The following is a 14,913-nucleotide window of genomic DNA, read 5'->3' on the forward strand; positions in this document are numbered from 1 at the left end:
TAGACCTGGATGAGGTCCAGAGTGCACAATCCACGTGGCAGAAGTTTGTACGGAGCACATGATCATCGTACACCAACTCTCTGGCATCCATGTCCGTGACAGGAGGAGGAACAAAGTGCTTTAGGTGATTACCTAGCTACAGCCATGTGATGGTCATCTTTTTTCCTCCCTACTGACCTGCACTTTGTCTGTGGAAAGACTGTCCAAGACTGCAGACAGACTCAAAAGGTTCAAGTAAGGTAGAGAGGAAATGTCCCATGCCCCACCAGTATGGACTTGTGTCTCTGCTATTGGGAGCAAGTGGACCCCTTCAAGAGAGAGGGTACTGATGATGAGCAAACCTGTGATTTTTGTTGCATGATCGTGGAGACGATGTGTGGAAGTGGGATAGAAAATTCTCCTGAAGACTGCTTTTGCCATAAACCAAAGTAAGGTCAACTTACTGCCCAGGAAATTCAGTTAGGAATAAAATTCAGTTTAGGAGTAAAATGACAGGATGGATGTCATCAAATTCCAATGGATGTGGTCAACACATTAATATCTGTGATCCCCGCCAACCAGCAAGCAATAAGCACAGTCTTTCCTAGGTGCTGTGAGTTTTTGAATGATATGGGTTTAGGATTACAGTCAGATTGAAAGCCCTCTCGATCAAGTGACCTGAAAGAAGAATGATTTTAAGTGGGGTCCTGAACAACAAGCTTTTGAAAAAATCAAACTGGAAGCTGATCATGCAACAGCTCTTGCATTGTCATGACAGGACAAGACATGAAAAATGTGCTCTACATTGCAGGTGGGGAGAATGGTCCTTTCTGGAGCCTCTGGAAAAGTGTATCTGGGGATGCTCAAGAAACCCCTTGGGTTACGGACTCAGAGATGTTCTTGGTTGTGGAATGGCACTCCCCAGTGCAGTGCCCCCACTGAGATTCTCCAAAACCACATGCCTCTCTCTCCCACTCCATCTTCCCCTCCCCCTTTCCACTGCAGTGGGGTGAAGCTGAGAACTGGAGACACAAAAGGCAAAAGATCATGGTTTGAGATAAGAACAATTTACTGGAAACTGCAATTTGATAAGAAAAAAGCAAACAGTAACAGCAACAATGTTAATTTAAAAAGCATACAAAAAAAAAGAGGAGTGATCATGCAGAAATGCTCACTGCGGAACTTGTGACCCCAGCAGGGCCAGCCTCACTGCTCTGTCCCTCTTGGGACTGGCACTACCTGAATGTGTCTCTGGCTTGAAACCAGCTCCTTCCACTACACATATTCAACCAGAAGTAATCCCTTCTCCCCACAAGAGAGAGAGACAGGCTCAACTCTGCCTCCAGCAAAGATGTGAGGTGCTAAAGAGTAACATCTGGGCCCTAGCCATGCCCCATTGCAGCTACTGCAAGGAATTAACCCTGTCCTGGGCACAAGCAGGACAGGATCTGAGGCCTGCTACACCCCAACTGAAAGAGACCCTGGCAGTTTATGAAGGGGTTTGAGCTACTTCCAAAGTGATGCGCACCAAGCACAGCTCCTCCTGGCACCCTGACTGCCAGTGCTGGGCTGGATGTTCAAAGGGAAATTCCCTGCCACACATCATGACACTGATGCTTTACAGAGTAAGTGGAGTGTGCTGATGACACAGCAGGCTTGAACAGGAAACTCCAATTACCTAGGAATCAGGAACTGGCCCAAAGACAAAGATTTTGGATTTTTGTCAGAAGAGGACAAAGAGGAGCTGAGACATCTTGAGGAGATCCCACCATATAGTCAGCTACCAGAAAATGAAAAGTGATATACTCTCTTCACTGATGCTTCCTGCTGTATTGGAGGGACACATCAAAAATGGGAAGCTGCTGTACTGGAGTCCTATGTGGCAAGTTGCAGAAGCTGTCAAGGGACAAGATGGATCAAGTCAGGTTGCAGAGCTGAAAGCCATCCGGCTGGCTTTAGATACCACTGAATGAGAGAAATGGACAGTGCTCTACCTCTGTATTGACCCATGAATGGTAGCAAATGCTCTGTAGGTGTGGCTTGAGCGGAAAAATAAATAGGCAGTGCAGAGGTAAACCCATGTGGGCTGCTGAGCTCTGGAAAGACACCAGTGCCTATGCAGAGAAACTGGCTGTAAAAAAACATAGTGTAGATGCACACACCCCGAGGGGCTGCTGTGCTGAAGAACACAATGGACAGGTGGGTTGGGCTGCCAAGATTAAAGTGTCTTGGTTGGACCTGGACTGGCATCATAAGGGTGATTATTTCTGGCTCATTGCACCCAGGTCAACAGGGAAGAGATGCAGCAATACAGATGGGCTCGTGAGTGAGGGGTGGATTTAATGATGGTCACTGCTTCCCAAGTGATCCATAACTGTGAAGCATGCACTGTGATCAAGCAGGCCAAGTGGGTAAAGCCTCTGTGGTATGGGGGATGATGGGTAAAATATAAATATGGAGAGGCCTGGCAGATTGATTCCATAGATCCCTGGTTCAGACATCATATGGTATTGAGGGGCTAGCAAATTCCCTGTCATGCACCAGCCTCTGTTAAAGTTGAATGATACAATGGACTGTTAAAACCACATTGAAAGCAATGGGTTGTAGGACCTTCAAATATTGGGATCTGCATTTAGGAAAGCCATCTGGCTGGCTAATACCAGAGACTCTGCCAGTTGAACTTGCCTTCCTCAATCAAAATGCTCACATACTGTAGAAGGGGAGAAAAGCATAAGGTCTTCATGAAGAATATGTTTGGGAAGTCAGTTTGCATTAGCTTGTCTCAAGTAAAGGCAAACCCACCCATGGGAATGTTTTGTTCAATGACCTGGGTATGCTTGGTGGATAATGCAGAGGGACCGTGAAACAGGATGTGTACCTGAAGGGAATTTGATTTTTGAGTGACAACAGTCTGTAATGCCAAACTGTGTGTGTATTTTTGGTTGCTGGATGACACTGGCACTGTGTGCCATAACTAGCATGGATAGTGAGTACCGACTGCTCCAGATACAGTGGTCATGAGCTCGTGATGCAGCTTGCAACCACCTGACAGCACAGCAGCCCTCCTGCCCTGGAAGGCATCTAGGACAGACAGAATCCACAGCCATGAGCTCAATGAATGAACTCTACAGATATCTTGGAGGGATAGCCATTGACTATGATACCTAAGATGATACTTAAGCTTGTGTGTCTGTATGTTTATATGTATATATATGTATAGATACACATGTATATGTGTGTTTATATGTATATTCATATATGTATGTATGTAATTGTAAGGCTTATGATTTGGTCATGACATAGATGGTATAGAAAAAGAGGTGAAAAATGTCCCCATTCCTGCCAGGACAGAATTATTTTCTGCAGGAGCCAAGGGGGGCATGCCTAGGATTTAGGCGTTATTCTCCACCACCTCATATCACTGCTGGGAGTGAGGGATTCTCTCTCTTCCAGGGAGTATCACAGAATATGCTGGGTTGGAGAGGATCCACAGTGAGCATTGAGCCCTGATAGGGCTATTCCCAAGAGTCATACCATGTGCTCAAAGGTATGGGCTGGCATAGAGTGACAGAGGTAGTGGTTAGGTGTTGTCTATTGTTGAGGGGTTTCTGCGTGAAATATGAATTTCTTGTGCTTTCTATTATTAGTATTGTTGCTGTTACTGTTTGATCTCTTGTCTTGTTGATGTTTCCAGTAAATTGTTCTTATCCCATTCTGCAATCTTTACCTTATGTGTCTCCAGTTCTTCTTTCCAGTGCACTGCATGGAGAAGGGAAGGGAAGGGAAGGGAAAGGGGTGAGTGAGTGAGCAGTGTGTGGTTGGAGAGTCTCAGTGGGAGCAATAAAGTGAGGATTACCATAGCCAAACCATGACAGTTTCCCTCAATACTGCCCTTCAATCCATGTATTTAGTATATGCACTTTGCTGGCTTCCAAGGGTTAACATAAAGGTCACCCTGAAATTCTCCTCCTGGTTGTTGAGGATAATTCCTAGATCTTCCTTTAGTACTTAGAATAACCAGTGGTAATACTCATAGCAAACCTCAGTGTCCTACAACATTCCTCTGAACTGGAACAGATCAGAACCTGCATTGCTCCGGTCAGAATTTCTGTATGGGACTTTCAAACAATTACAGAACCACTCAGAATCACAGCATGGTTTGGATTGGAAGGGACTATTGAAGACTGTCCAGTTAAATCCCCCCAACTGTTATTAGTGTTCCTCAGATAGAGAACAAATTCTATACCCAACTAAACATATTTATGATATAATTGCATGTCACTTTGCTATTGTTGCAATTTCTTTCAACACAGCTAATTTTTACTGCATTCCATGTGAGACAACTGCAGTATTTTTCTTTGCAGGAAGTTATTTGGGCCATTCACATGTAAATACTAAAGGTGTATGCAAGTGAGTCTGATATAAAATAATTTCTGTATTTTTAATGTGAGGTGCTGCTGTGGCCGGCTGATTGGAGAGCACCCCGGAACAGAATGCAGCTGGTCTGTTTATCAGGCAGGCTCACAGAGCGATGGTGGAGAATGGTCTGTGCAAAAACACACAAAGATGAGTCCGACAGACGCGTTTGGTACAATCAATTTTCAAGATGGAGACCGCACGTACCATGCCAAGGTAATAGGTGCTGTGCTTATATGTCTGACTTGTTTTTGCAATTTCAGCATAAGAAAAGAAAGGCAAACAAAGGCAAAGATTTGATTGGGTGCATAGCAGATTGTTTGCCTTAAGAGGGCAGGGGAATCTAAAAGCAAACCGGTTTAAAATGTGTGTATATTTTTATGTTGAACTTCACTGTGGTTAGGGATACACTGCCTGCATTGCATTTTGCACATGCATTTTGGTGCTATCATGTTAGGGTAGTATGACAGCTCTAACCCTTCACAAATCTGCAGGACATTAATCCTTAGAACTTTGGAATGTGTTGTAGTTTCTTCTCCTGAAGAATTTAAAAGATGTTTATTTTACCCATTATTTTCCTTTTCAGTATATTAGACTTTCTTATGACAGCAGTTTGGATCAGCTGTTGCACCTGATGGTTAAAGAATGGCAGATGGAATTGCCAAAGCTAGTGATCTCTGTTCATGGAGGCATTCAAAATTTCAAGCTTCCCTCAAAGGTCAAGCAGGTTTTCAGCAAAGGGCTGGTGAAAGCAGCTGAGTCTACAGGAGCATGGATAATTACAGAAGGCATCAACAGCGGTAGTGTAATTATTTTTCTTTGTTTCACCTTTCCTTTTGGTGTTTTTTCCCTGCATAATAGCATGTAGGGTGAAAATAGAGTGAAATTATCTGAAAATTTGTGATATGTTAATACAAAATGAAGACTTTTTATATAAAGAGCAGTGCATAATTTAAAGAGAGGGATCATGTTAGTTTGCTGTTGACACACATTCTACATATTTTAATTAGAGCAGAGTATTCTGCATGTATTAAGAAACACTGCATATAGCCAGAACTTATTTGCAGTAAATTTATCTGCTTCTTTAAAATATTTGGGTTTTGTGGACTATGATTAGTATTTTTGAAACAATTTTCAAAGATCAATTTAACTTGTGTTTTATAATTGATAAAGTTTTGAATCAGGATAATCCAATAATTAGCCTATTAGTAGCTGAAAATCTCTGGACTACTCTCAAAAACTCAGAGGGGTCAGTAAACTGTGGAACTGAAAGTTTTACTTCTTTAGCTGTTATTCAATCTGGTGATTTTACAGGAGAACTGTCCTGGCCATTTATGTAACTAATGAAGTTTTATGGATGCGAAAGGCACCATTAGCAACATGTAAGAGTACTGTTAATTAGAAATATGTGCTGAATTTGAAGCAGTGGTACATTACACCCGAGCTGTGAAGTGTACATCAAATACACAAGTTGGGTACAACATTTTGGTTTTGGTTGAAACACAACTACAGTACAAATGACGTGATGTGAAAACTTTCTTGGCGTCCTGTAACAGGTCTCTGAATATGGAAAAAAATTATCATTTGATTATCTGTTTAGGAGTGTCCAGGCACGTGGGGGATGCACTCAAAGGCCGTGCCTCACCACACCTGAGGAAGATCTGTGCTATTGGGATTCCTCCATGGGGTATCATTGAGAATCAGAGGGATCTCATTGGAAAAGATGTGAGTTGGATGCATTTTAATAACAAAAGCCTTCATGTTCATGGGATGTTAGAGCTTTCTTGCATACCTGATTATCTTGTGGATTAACTTCACTACTTCAATCTTTTTTTCACTATAATAGAGGATTAGGTTTTACTCAGCAACAGAATTTTGCACGGCATGTTGAGACACTGCATTTTGCTTTTTATGTATAAATGAATAGCTTTAAAATACTTCTCTTCTTACAGGAAATTGCCATTCCTTCTTAAAATTTTGTAATTATGTAGGCAACTCTCTTGTAGTTGTATTTCTACATTAAGATTCGGAATGAACAGTCAGGTTAGCAATGTACACAAATAAGCTATTAATACGTGTATTATTTTATTCACAGTCTATTTTATATTCACAAACTATGACTTTATGTGAGGGCATAATCTACTCAGGTGTCTAAAAGAACTTCAGTAGCAAGGTGAAATCATTCCTGATAAATGTTAGGTCATGTATTATTAATGGGAATACAACCTAGGAAAACTATGCCATGATGTTCCAGCTGTTGCAAAGAATGCCAGGCAGTGACTCTAAGGGTTGCAAACCCAATCAGAAGTGTTTTCTGCAGTATTATCTATGGATTTGTTGCTGTTAAGAATCAAATGTTTGAGTAGCTCTAAAAGCATGATGGAGAATTGAACAGCCACACTGTGATGAAGAAATATATGCAATTGAGGAAACATAAATTGTGCTATTTTGTTGGTTTCTTTGAGGACATTTTTATTTTGGTTTTCTCAGGTAGTTTGCCTGTACCAGACTCTTGGTAACCCACTCAGCAAGCTGAGTACGCTCAACAGCATGCATTCTCATTTTCTAATGGCAGATGATGGGACAGTAGGCAAGTATGGGAATGAAATGATGCTCAGGAGGAATTTGGAGAAGTACATGTCACTTCAAAAAATACACACAAGTGAGTATTGCTGTGGCATATCTGCTTTATGACAGAAAAACCTACCCTAAAAGATGGGGAGGTACTTTACCTTTAATGTTATGTATTGTACATCTTGATTTGCCATAGCTTTCACTGAGGTCAAATGTCATTAATTGTATGTGTCTTGAACTCTAAAACTCAGGAAAATGAAAAGGACAGCATTTTTATACAGCATAATGCATATGGATGAACTTACAAATGGGTTTCTCTGTTGTAGAGACATCTAAATGACTCAGATTATTTAGAAAATATTGAGCATTTGCTCACAGTTTTACGTGGTTGCTATTTCACCACTAGACACTTCTCCAGCATTTTGTGAGATGGAAAGATTTTTACATTCAGTAGAATTCAAATCCTTTTTACCATGTCAACTACTTTTGCCCTCATCATGCCTCTCTATTGCAAGTCTAGGACCTCCTCAAGTACAGCAATGAAGAGTGGTTGAAGAAGCAAAACCTTTAGCCAATGTTTGACAGATTGCATTGCTTCCACTGTTTATTTATAGAGTAAAGAAGTTACAGTAAAGAAATAATTAAATAAATATTTATTACATAGACAATTATTTCCTTTTATGCACTTATTGTACAAATTATTTGTGGAAGTGCACTCCTACCTAGTCATTCAAATCTTGAGGTATGTTAAAAAGGCATTAGTATTATGATGTTGATGTTGCCTCCTTTATCTGCTCACATAATAGAATTGACAAGCTTAGAAACCAAGCCAGTTTTTAACATGTTCGTGTATAGAGCTTTTTACTTGGCCTCTTTTATTTTCTTAGTATGAGCTTTTGCAAGTCAGGCTTTCACTTTCATTTCTATTGCATTGTACTTGAAATTCTTTTCTGTTTGTTTAAAAAACCTGCAGTGCTGATGTAACACTGGGGAGAGTCTCTGAAGAAATACCTGATTACTTTTCTGTGTCTGTGGGTAAATATGTGGCTGTTGAACATGTTTCAAATGCCCTTGCATGTGACAGCTATTATAAAGGGAAGAGGGATATTGAGATGGATGTTCTTTCTTCCTGATGGTTTCAGTTTTTTCAGTAGTTTTTCATGATCTTTTTTGGTCGAGTTGAAGAAGTTTTCTGAAAGTCTTAAAAGATGTAAGTGAAATGACAGATGGTGAAGGAATGATTTCCTCTCCATGTTGAACCATGTATAAGTATTTTTTCCCCAATGTTTTGACTTTTGTGTGTGTGACTGAGATTTGTTTGTAACTGGTTAGGCGTGTTTTGAAACAGGAATGGGCCAAGGTGTTCCCATGGTCGGGCTGGTGCTGGAAGGAGGTCCCAGTGTGATCCTGATGGTGTGGGAGTACGTGAGGGCCAGCCCAGCTGTGCCGGTGGTGGTCTACGAGGGCACTGGCAGAGCTGCAGATATCCTGGCCTTTGCCCACAAGCACACGGGGGACACGGGGTGAGTAGTGTCACCATGCTCCTCCTCCCTGGCCTGCCATGCTGCGGCAAACCCCAGTCTCAAACTACTGGGATCATTTCTAATGCTTCTGGTAATGATGCCCCTCTGGTCTTTTGCCAGCTTTAACTTCTGTGGTAAGAGAATGGAGTTGCTTTCTTCCCTGCCTCAAACTAGAGCTGAGATTATTATTCTGCCAAATTTGCTATGGCTTTTTTTAAGAGAGAAAACTGCATGTAGCTACTCTGAGTTATGAAATTTCTCACCTTTGGTGAGACACACTTGTGGACTACCCCCAGAGTATTTGCTGTTGTTTCAGCTCAGCCATGTCTCCAGCTATCAATATTCTGTCAGTGGGCTTGGATTTGGTTTGTACAAAACTTTTGAGACGAGAGCTGGGGTTTACTGCTGTAGAAGCCTTAGGCTGGAGTAGAAGGAAGACTAAGTTTCTTCATCTTTGGTTTTGGGTTACTCAGTGGTAGCCCAGATTTGTCACCTTTGTCGAAGTGTCTGTTTCACCACCAGTCCAGTCTCAGCTGCAGACTCTATTGAACCTGCCCTGGTGAAAATTCTGCATCCAAACTGGACATAAAAATAAATGCTTGCATAGCAAATTAATATTATATGTAAAAATTTTTCAAAGTCAAAGAGCTTTTTAAATAAAAATTTGAATTTTAAGGAGGTGCCCTGTGTTCACTCCCATTTAAGAAAATGAACTATTTAATAAACTTCATATCCTAATTCTTTACTTATTGTCTTTCATGAATATACTTTTGGATATGTGGTACTTACCCCTAGTGTGTTTGAGAACTTTTTTCTTCACTTGCTTTTCCCCCTATATTTATGATATTTTAAAAAAATTCCTTCCATTAAAAAAAAAGACAATGTGAATGGAAAGGTTAACATAAAGACAAAAATGAGGAAAAATGGGAGAGACATGAAGTCAAATGAGTAAATGGTAAGGAATTTCATTTTATGTCTATTTTTCTATCTTTATTGAAAGAAATAAAAATCACTTTCAGTAATTTTTAGCTCTATGTTCACAGAAAATCCTTTGAAAATTGTTAATTTACTCACGTGTTGTATTTTCAACAGTAAATATGTATGTCAAAACAAATGTGTATGTGATTAATAATTTATATTATGAGATAACTTTTCTTTGTGCTGAATGACAGATTAAGTCAACAGGGAAGTAGAAGAAAAAGAAATTTCTCCTAAGTTTCAGCTTTCCTGAAGAGCCATTTGGGTGGGTAAGAAATATCTAAAATAGAATTGTCATTGATTATATGTCTGTTTTCCAGGGATCTGTGCCCTCAGGTGAAGCAGGAGATCTTAATGATGATTCAGAACATATTTAGGTTGGAACAGAAGAAGTCCAGTCGTCTATTTCATGTTTTGATGGAATGCATGAAACACAGAAAGTCTGTGAGTAGGGCTCGTGCTGATTTTAGGAGGTCTTCATTTCCTGTTACCCTTTTTGCTCTTTCTCTGGTGGGCTGGCGTAGGCACAGGTGTTATATCTAAGATAAAGATAACACAATTGTGTCTGTGCCAATTTCTATATTGAATGGCTCTACAGAGCTTGTTTAGTTATCAAGTTTCAGTTTCAAACATTGTTAATAAAATGAGAGCCTTTCTGATTTTAATAAAAGACCAAATATCTTTCTTTTCACAAGAAAGATCAAGTAATTCCTAAATTATTCTTCTCCACTAGAGTCTTATTTACAATTTAGATAGGTTTCCTTCCATTCTCCTTCTCACAAGAGAATTGGGCTAGAACTTGTCTCTGAAACACCGCTGGTAACTAGAAATCCCCTCCCTCCCTCCCTTCGTCCAGTTGCTGGCCATGCACTTGAGTAAACCATATTGGCTGCCACCAGTCACCATCTTATTTTCCATGTGACTTAGCATAGTTTCCAGGAGCATCTGCTCCATGTTTGTGCTGAAACTGATAGGCCTGGAGTTCCCTAGGTCTTTCTTTTTAGCCTTTTAAAAAACGGTAGTTTTGTTTCCCCTTTTCCAGTTACTTTACCTCTGTCACAACATTTCAAATATGATTAAGTTCCCAGTATTTAAACAAATAATGATAATTGGACTAATAATCACTAAAATGGGTACTACCCAGTACATTTTTAGTATTTTTTGTATTACTTTATTCGAGTGTCTGTTTTCTAGTTGAGAACTGAGTGAATATCAGCAATGTTGCATTTGTACATTTCTCAGGTTTAGAGGTTAATCAAAAGGAAACAAACTCATGTAGACTCTTGCAGTAGGTTTATTCCAATTTTCCTTGGGGTGCCATTGCATTAAAAACCAAAATGGTGCATTTTCTGTCTGAAGCAAAGGAAAATTGTGTATGGACCCTAGCCATTGTTTGTGTTGAAATGTGTATGATTTAATCTACCACAGCCCATACAAAGGAGAAATAACTACAGACTTCTCTGCCTCACCTCAAACAGTGTACTTCTGCAATTCTAACAGATAACCATATTTGATGCCGAGTCAGAAGACGAGCAGGACATTGATTTGGCAATTCTGACGGCACTCTTGAAAGGTATTGAAAAATACGACTTGTTTTTATCTGGCATGCAGGCTCACTGACTTATCTTTACAAAGTAAGGGAGTAACTTCAATATGTGGAAACTGATAAATCCTTGCTGCCTCCTAGGTACGAATATATCTGCTTCAGATCAGCTAGATTTGGCATTGGCCTGGAACCAGCTAGATATTGCCAAGAAACACATACTTGTTTATGGACAACACTGGAAGGTACTATTACCTGCTCTTTCTCACCATATCTTTACACTTTTTTTTGGTGGCAAATTTTTAATGATTTGCATTTGTCAAGCTTTAATTAATCGTTTGAAGACTGGACTCAGTCTTGTGTAGTCTGCTTCAATATTGGAGGAGCATTACCCTTAAAAATAGTGAAGTATTCAACTATGCAGTGCGTCAGATCGCATTTGTTTTTTCAGAGAAGATATGATATCCTAAGGTTGGTTTTGCTGTGAGCTTTTCCTAGTAGTTTCAGTTTCATTCTGGGTATGCATTTTTCAAGCCTGTGTTGGCAGTCAGTGGTGCTTAGGGATATGTCATTGTAGCTTAGAATACTCTTTTCTCCAAAGATATAAACCCCGAAAGGGTGTTGCATCTGTTTTCCTAGCTCTAGACAGAAATACAGAAATCCCAGCGTAAATCACCAGGTAAGAAAAAAAGTAATGTCATTATTTTAGATATAGTTTCTTAGGAATAGCTGTAATGAGAGAGTTATGATCTGATTATAAGAGATGTCTCTACTCAATTTAAGGTGTAGAAGTGACCGTACTCAATAGTAGAGATTTTTTAACACTGAGTGTGAGGTATGAGAAGGGGGACAGAGAAAGAGAGTGAGAGAGAGGGGTTAAACAGAAGATATTACCACAGGGATTCCTGCAGTGTCCTGCTGGTTATTCTTCACCCTGGTCTTCAGAGGTGCGGTGCCTGAGCTGTCCTTCTGGAGGCCCCACTTTTACACAGTCTAAGTACCAGATACTCACAAGATGGGCTGTTCCCATATGGGAAATCCCATTCCCATTACTTGAGTTGGCATGCAGATAAGCACTTGCTTCCTTTCTCACAGTTTGCCACAGTGGGAATTTTTGTCCAGATGCTAACCAAACCCTTACCTCCCTTAGGCCTGGAATTAACTCTTTCCTGCTGTGCCATCTGTGCTTATCTCCGGTTCTGTTGTGGTGGCTTATCTTATCAGGGCTGTGTTTTGGGACAACTAAGTGCATTTTTAGGTCCTTGCAGAAGGCAAGCCAGGATTTAGACTTGCATGTGTATGAAAGAACATACAGTAGCAATTAAATTAATTAATTATTTAATTAAATTTAAATTATGGTTTTCAAATTTTCGTATGTAACCCAGTACTTAAATATAACCCTCCATAAATGAGTTTTTTTGGTACATAAGAAGATTTTTATAGGTGACAAATATAAAACTCTATGTGCCTCAACACATTTTTCCCATTTGTTATATGAATTAATATTTTCTTCAAGAAATAAAATGGTCCGAGAAGTACTTCCCAGAAGTACTCTTTCATTCCCTGCCAAGAATTGCAAGGTTGATTTTTGATTTTTTTCAGTCCCCAGTGCGTTTTCTTCTTTAAAATGAAAATTTTGAAAAATGGACAGTTGTATATATTTGAGTGGCCATAGCTGGTTGTTTGCCACAAGAGACCTGATTTTTTTAATCACCAGACCATATTTTTTTGTGGTGCATAAGGCTGAATATATGGAGGACTATGCCTGGGATGTCTACAATTGAAGATCCATGAATTAAAGACAGGATATTGGAAAAAATTTATTAATGAGAAGTGTTATCAACTGTTGGAACAGGCTCCTCAGGGATGTGTTGAGTAATCAACTACAGAACTACTTAAAAGACATAGATGTGGCATTAAGGATAGGGTTTAGTGGTGGATTTGTCAGTGTTAGCTTTGCTGATTGACTTGATGATCTAAAGATCTTTTCCCAACTAAGTTATTCTATGATTCTGTGCGGGGGGGAAATAATAACATTTTTCTGATTCCTACCTCTTCAACACAGAAGGGGTTAGGGACTGATTGAGCAGTTCAGCCTCTTTACTCTTGGCTTTTCCAAGGTGAATATCAATTTGGTTTTTCCATATTTTTAACAATATTTCCTGCTCTTCTGTGTACTTGAATATTCAGATGTAAAAGTTATCTTTTGGGATAGGTAGATCAGCACTCAATAGTCTCATTTAGATATTTAGGGAAAAATTATTATTTTACATATTGTTCTATATTAACTAAAGGATAAATCTTAATAGGCTGTATGACTTTTTAAAATGTTTCTAACTTATATCTGGTTTATATTAATGATTGCAGAAGATAGGTCCACTAGAACGTTCTACCTGTCACTGCCAAAATTCTGATTTCTCCCTACAAAGTAACTACCTTGCTTCCACTTATTCTGCTGTGTTTTTACATGTTGTTATTATTGTACTTCTGTTATATTTGCCCTTACAAAGTCCTAACTCTACTGATATGCCATACTTTGACAACTTGGTTTTTTAACAATTTGCATATTTCATATCTACTGTCTATGTTTCTGATGTCAAAGGGGCTGATTTCAACTGTACTTCAGTTCTCTGGAAACTCTTAGGTGAATACCACAGGGTCCTGACAATTTGCCACTACCACTTCATGGATGGTTTCTATAATCTTTTCTGCTGATACTTCAGTTTGACACAGTTCCTCAGATTTTTCTGCCATAAAGAACAACTTTGATAGGTGACTTTCCCAGCCTGTTTGGTAAGCAGTAGGACAACAAATTAGTTTGCTGTGTCTACAATAGCCTTAAGTGTTTCTTTTATACCTGGTCATCCTCTGTCCTTACAGGTCCACTGGCAGTCCCCCTACTCCCATTCCTCTGCTTCTGATATGTTTGAAAAAAGCCAATGTATCTGTTCATATCTATTTCAGTACAAAGTTTAGCACTATTTTGAATGAAAAGCCATTGTGTTCTCCCATTCATGTAAGATTTAAAGATCTCATAATAAACAAGCCTCACATCTCTTACTGCTTCTCCAAGCAAATATTGGGATGACATATATACCTGAATGCTTTTCCTTTTTAGGCAGGGAAAAAACCCCAAATTTTTCCTGCACTGAAAAGAAAAAAAAAAAAAGAAAGAAAACATACAAGAATGGTTTTAAAGCTTGCCTTTAACTTAGCTGCTTTCTTGATTAAAGTGAAGCAACCCTCTGACTGTCAAGCACTGCCAGACCTGCAATTGTCAGGGTTCTCCAGTTTCTGCTAAGTTATTGTGGTTGTGTGTTCAAATTTTGAGTTACATATTTAGGGGCAGTTTTTAGGTGATTGTCTGTGTACTCCTATAATATTTCTGTTTACTTAGGTGTTGGAAACATGTATAATTATGCACGTGTCATGGCCATTTCTTTTTAGAAAGAAGTTTAGAAGGTTATAACCAGCTGTGGCTGTGTTTCTGTTAAGTGTCAACTCTACCTCAAATACCAAAGAATACCATTCTAATAGTTATCAAGGGGCTGCTGACGTTTTCAGACACACTGCCAGCTCAAGGACTGTTAGAAGAAATTTAATGCAAGAATGGCCAGTCATTCTCAAATATTTCTGGAAAAAACCCAATAAGGGTTTTTTTAGGCTCAGTGGAAAAGTTTTCTTTTTATGTGCAAGAATTCTGTAACATTTATTAGTCATCTTTTAAAATAATGTCTGTCAAACCTCAATATAGACATTGAATGTAATATTTTCAAGTTAGCACTAGCACCTGCCCCGTTAGTGCTCCAGCCTCCTCATTCTGCTCATCCCATGGCGTTTCCTGTGCATACGTGTTCTGTAGAAAAACTTTATATGGATTCATACAAACCTCATATGTCT

At 39.4% G+C, this 14,913-nt stretch overlaps 1 protein-coding gene across 1 annotated transcript in view; it reads left to right on the forward strand.

Moving 5' to 3' along the window:
• The window catches only part of TRPM6 (transient receptor potential cation channel subfamily M member 6), an 83,356-nt gene that overhangs the window by 14,610 nt on the left and 53,833 nt on the right, over positions 1 to 14,913 (forward strand). Inside the window, exons 4-11 of the mRNA XM_054283234.1 lie at positions 4,431 to 4,611; positions 4,982 to 5,195; positions 5,996 to 6,120; positions 6,886 to 7,057; positions 8,318 to 8,492; positions 9,791 to 9,914; positions 10,971 to 11,043; positions 11,158 to 11,258. Coding sequence (XP_054139209.1) covers positions 4,431 to 4,611; positions 4,982 to 5,195; positions 5,996 to 6,120; positions 6,886 to 7,057; positions 8,318 to 8,492; positions 9,791 to 9,914; positions 10,971 to 11,043; positions 11,158 to 11,258 — 1,165 coding nt within the window. The remainder of the gene's footprint in view (positions 1 to 4,430; positions 4,612 to 4,981; positions 5,196 to 5,995; positions 6,121 to 6,885; positions 7,058 to 8,317; positions 8,493 to 9,790; positions 9,915 to 10,970; positions 11,044 to 11,157; positions 11,259 to 14,913) is intronic.

Source organism: Melozone crissalis, unplaced genomic scaffold, assembly GCF_028551555.1.
Source record: "Melozone crissalis strain CALT ecotype California unplaced genomic scaffold, PUWL_Pcris_2 ptg000036l_1, whole genome shotgun sequence".
In the NCBI taxonomy this organism is placed as follows: domain Eukaryota; kingdom Metazoa; phylum Chordata; class Aves; order Passeriformes; family Passerellidae; genus Melozone; species Melozone crissalis.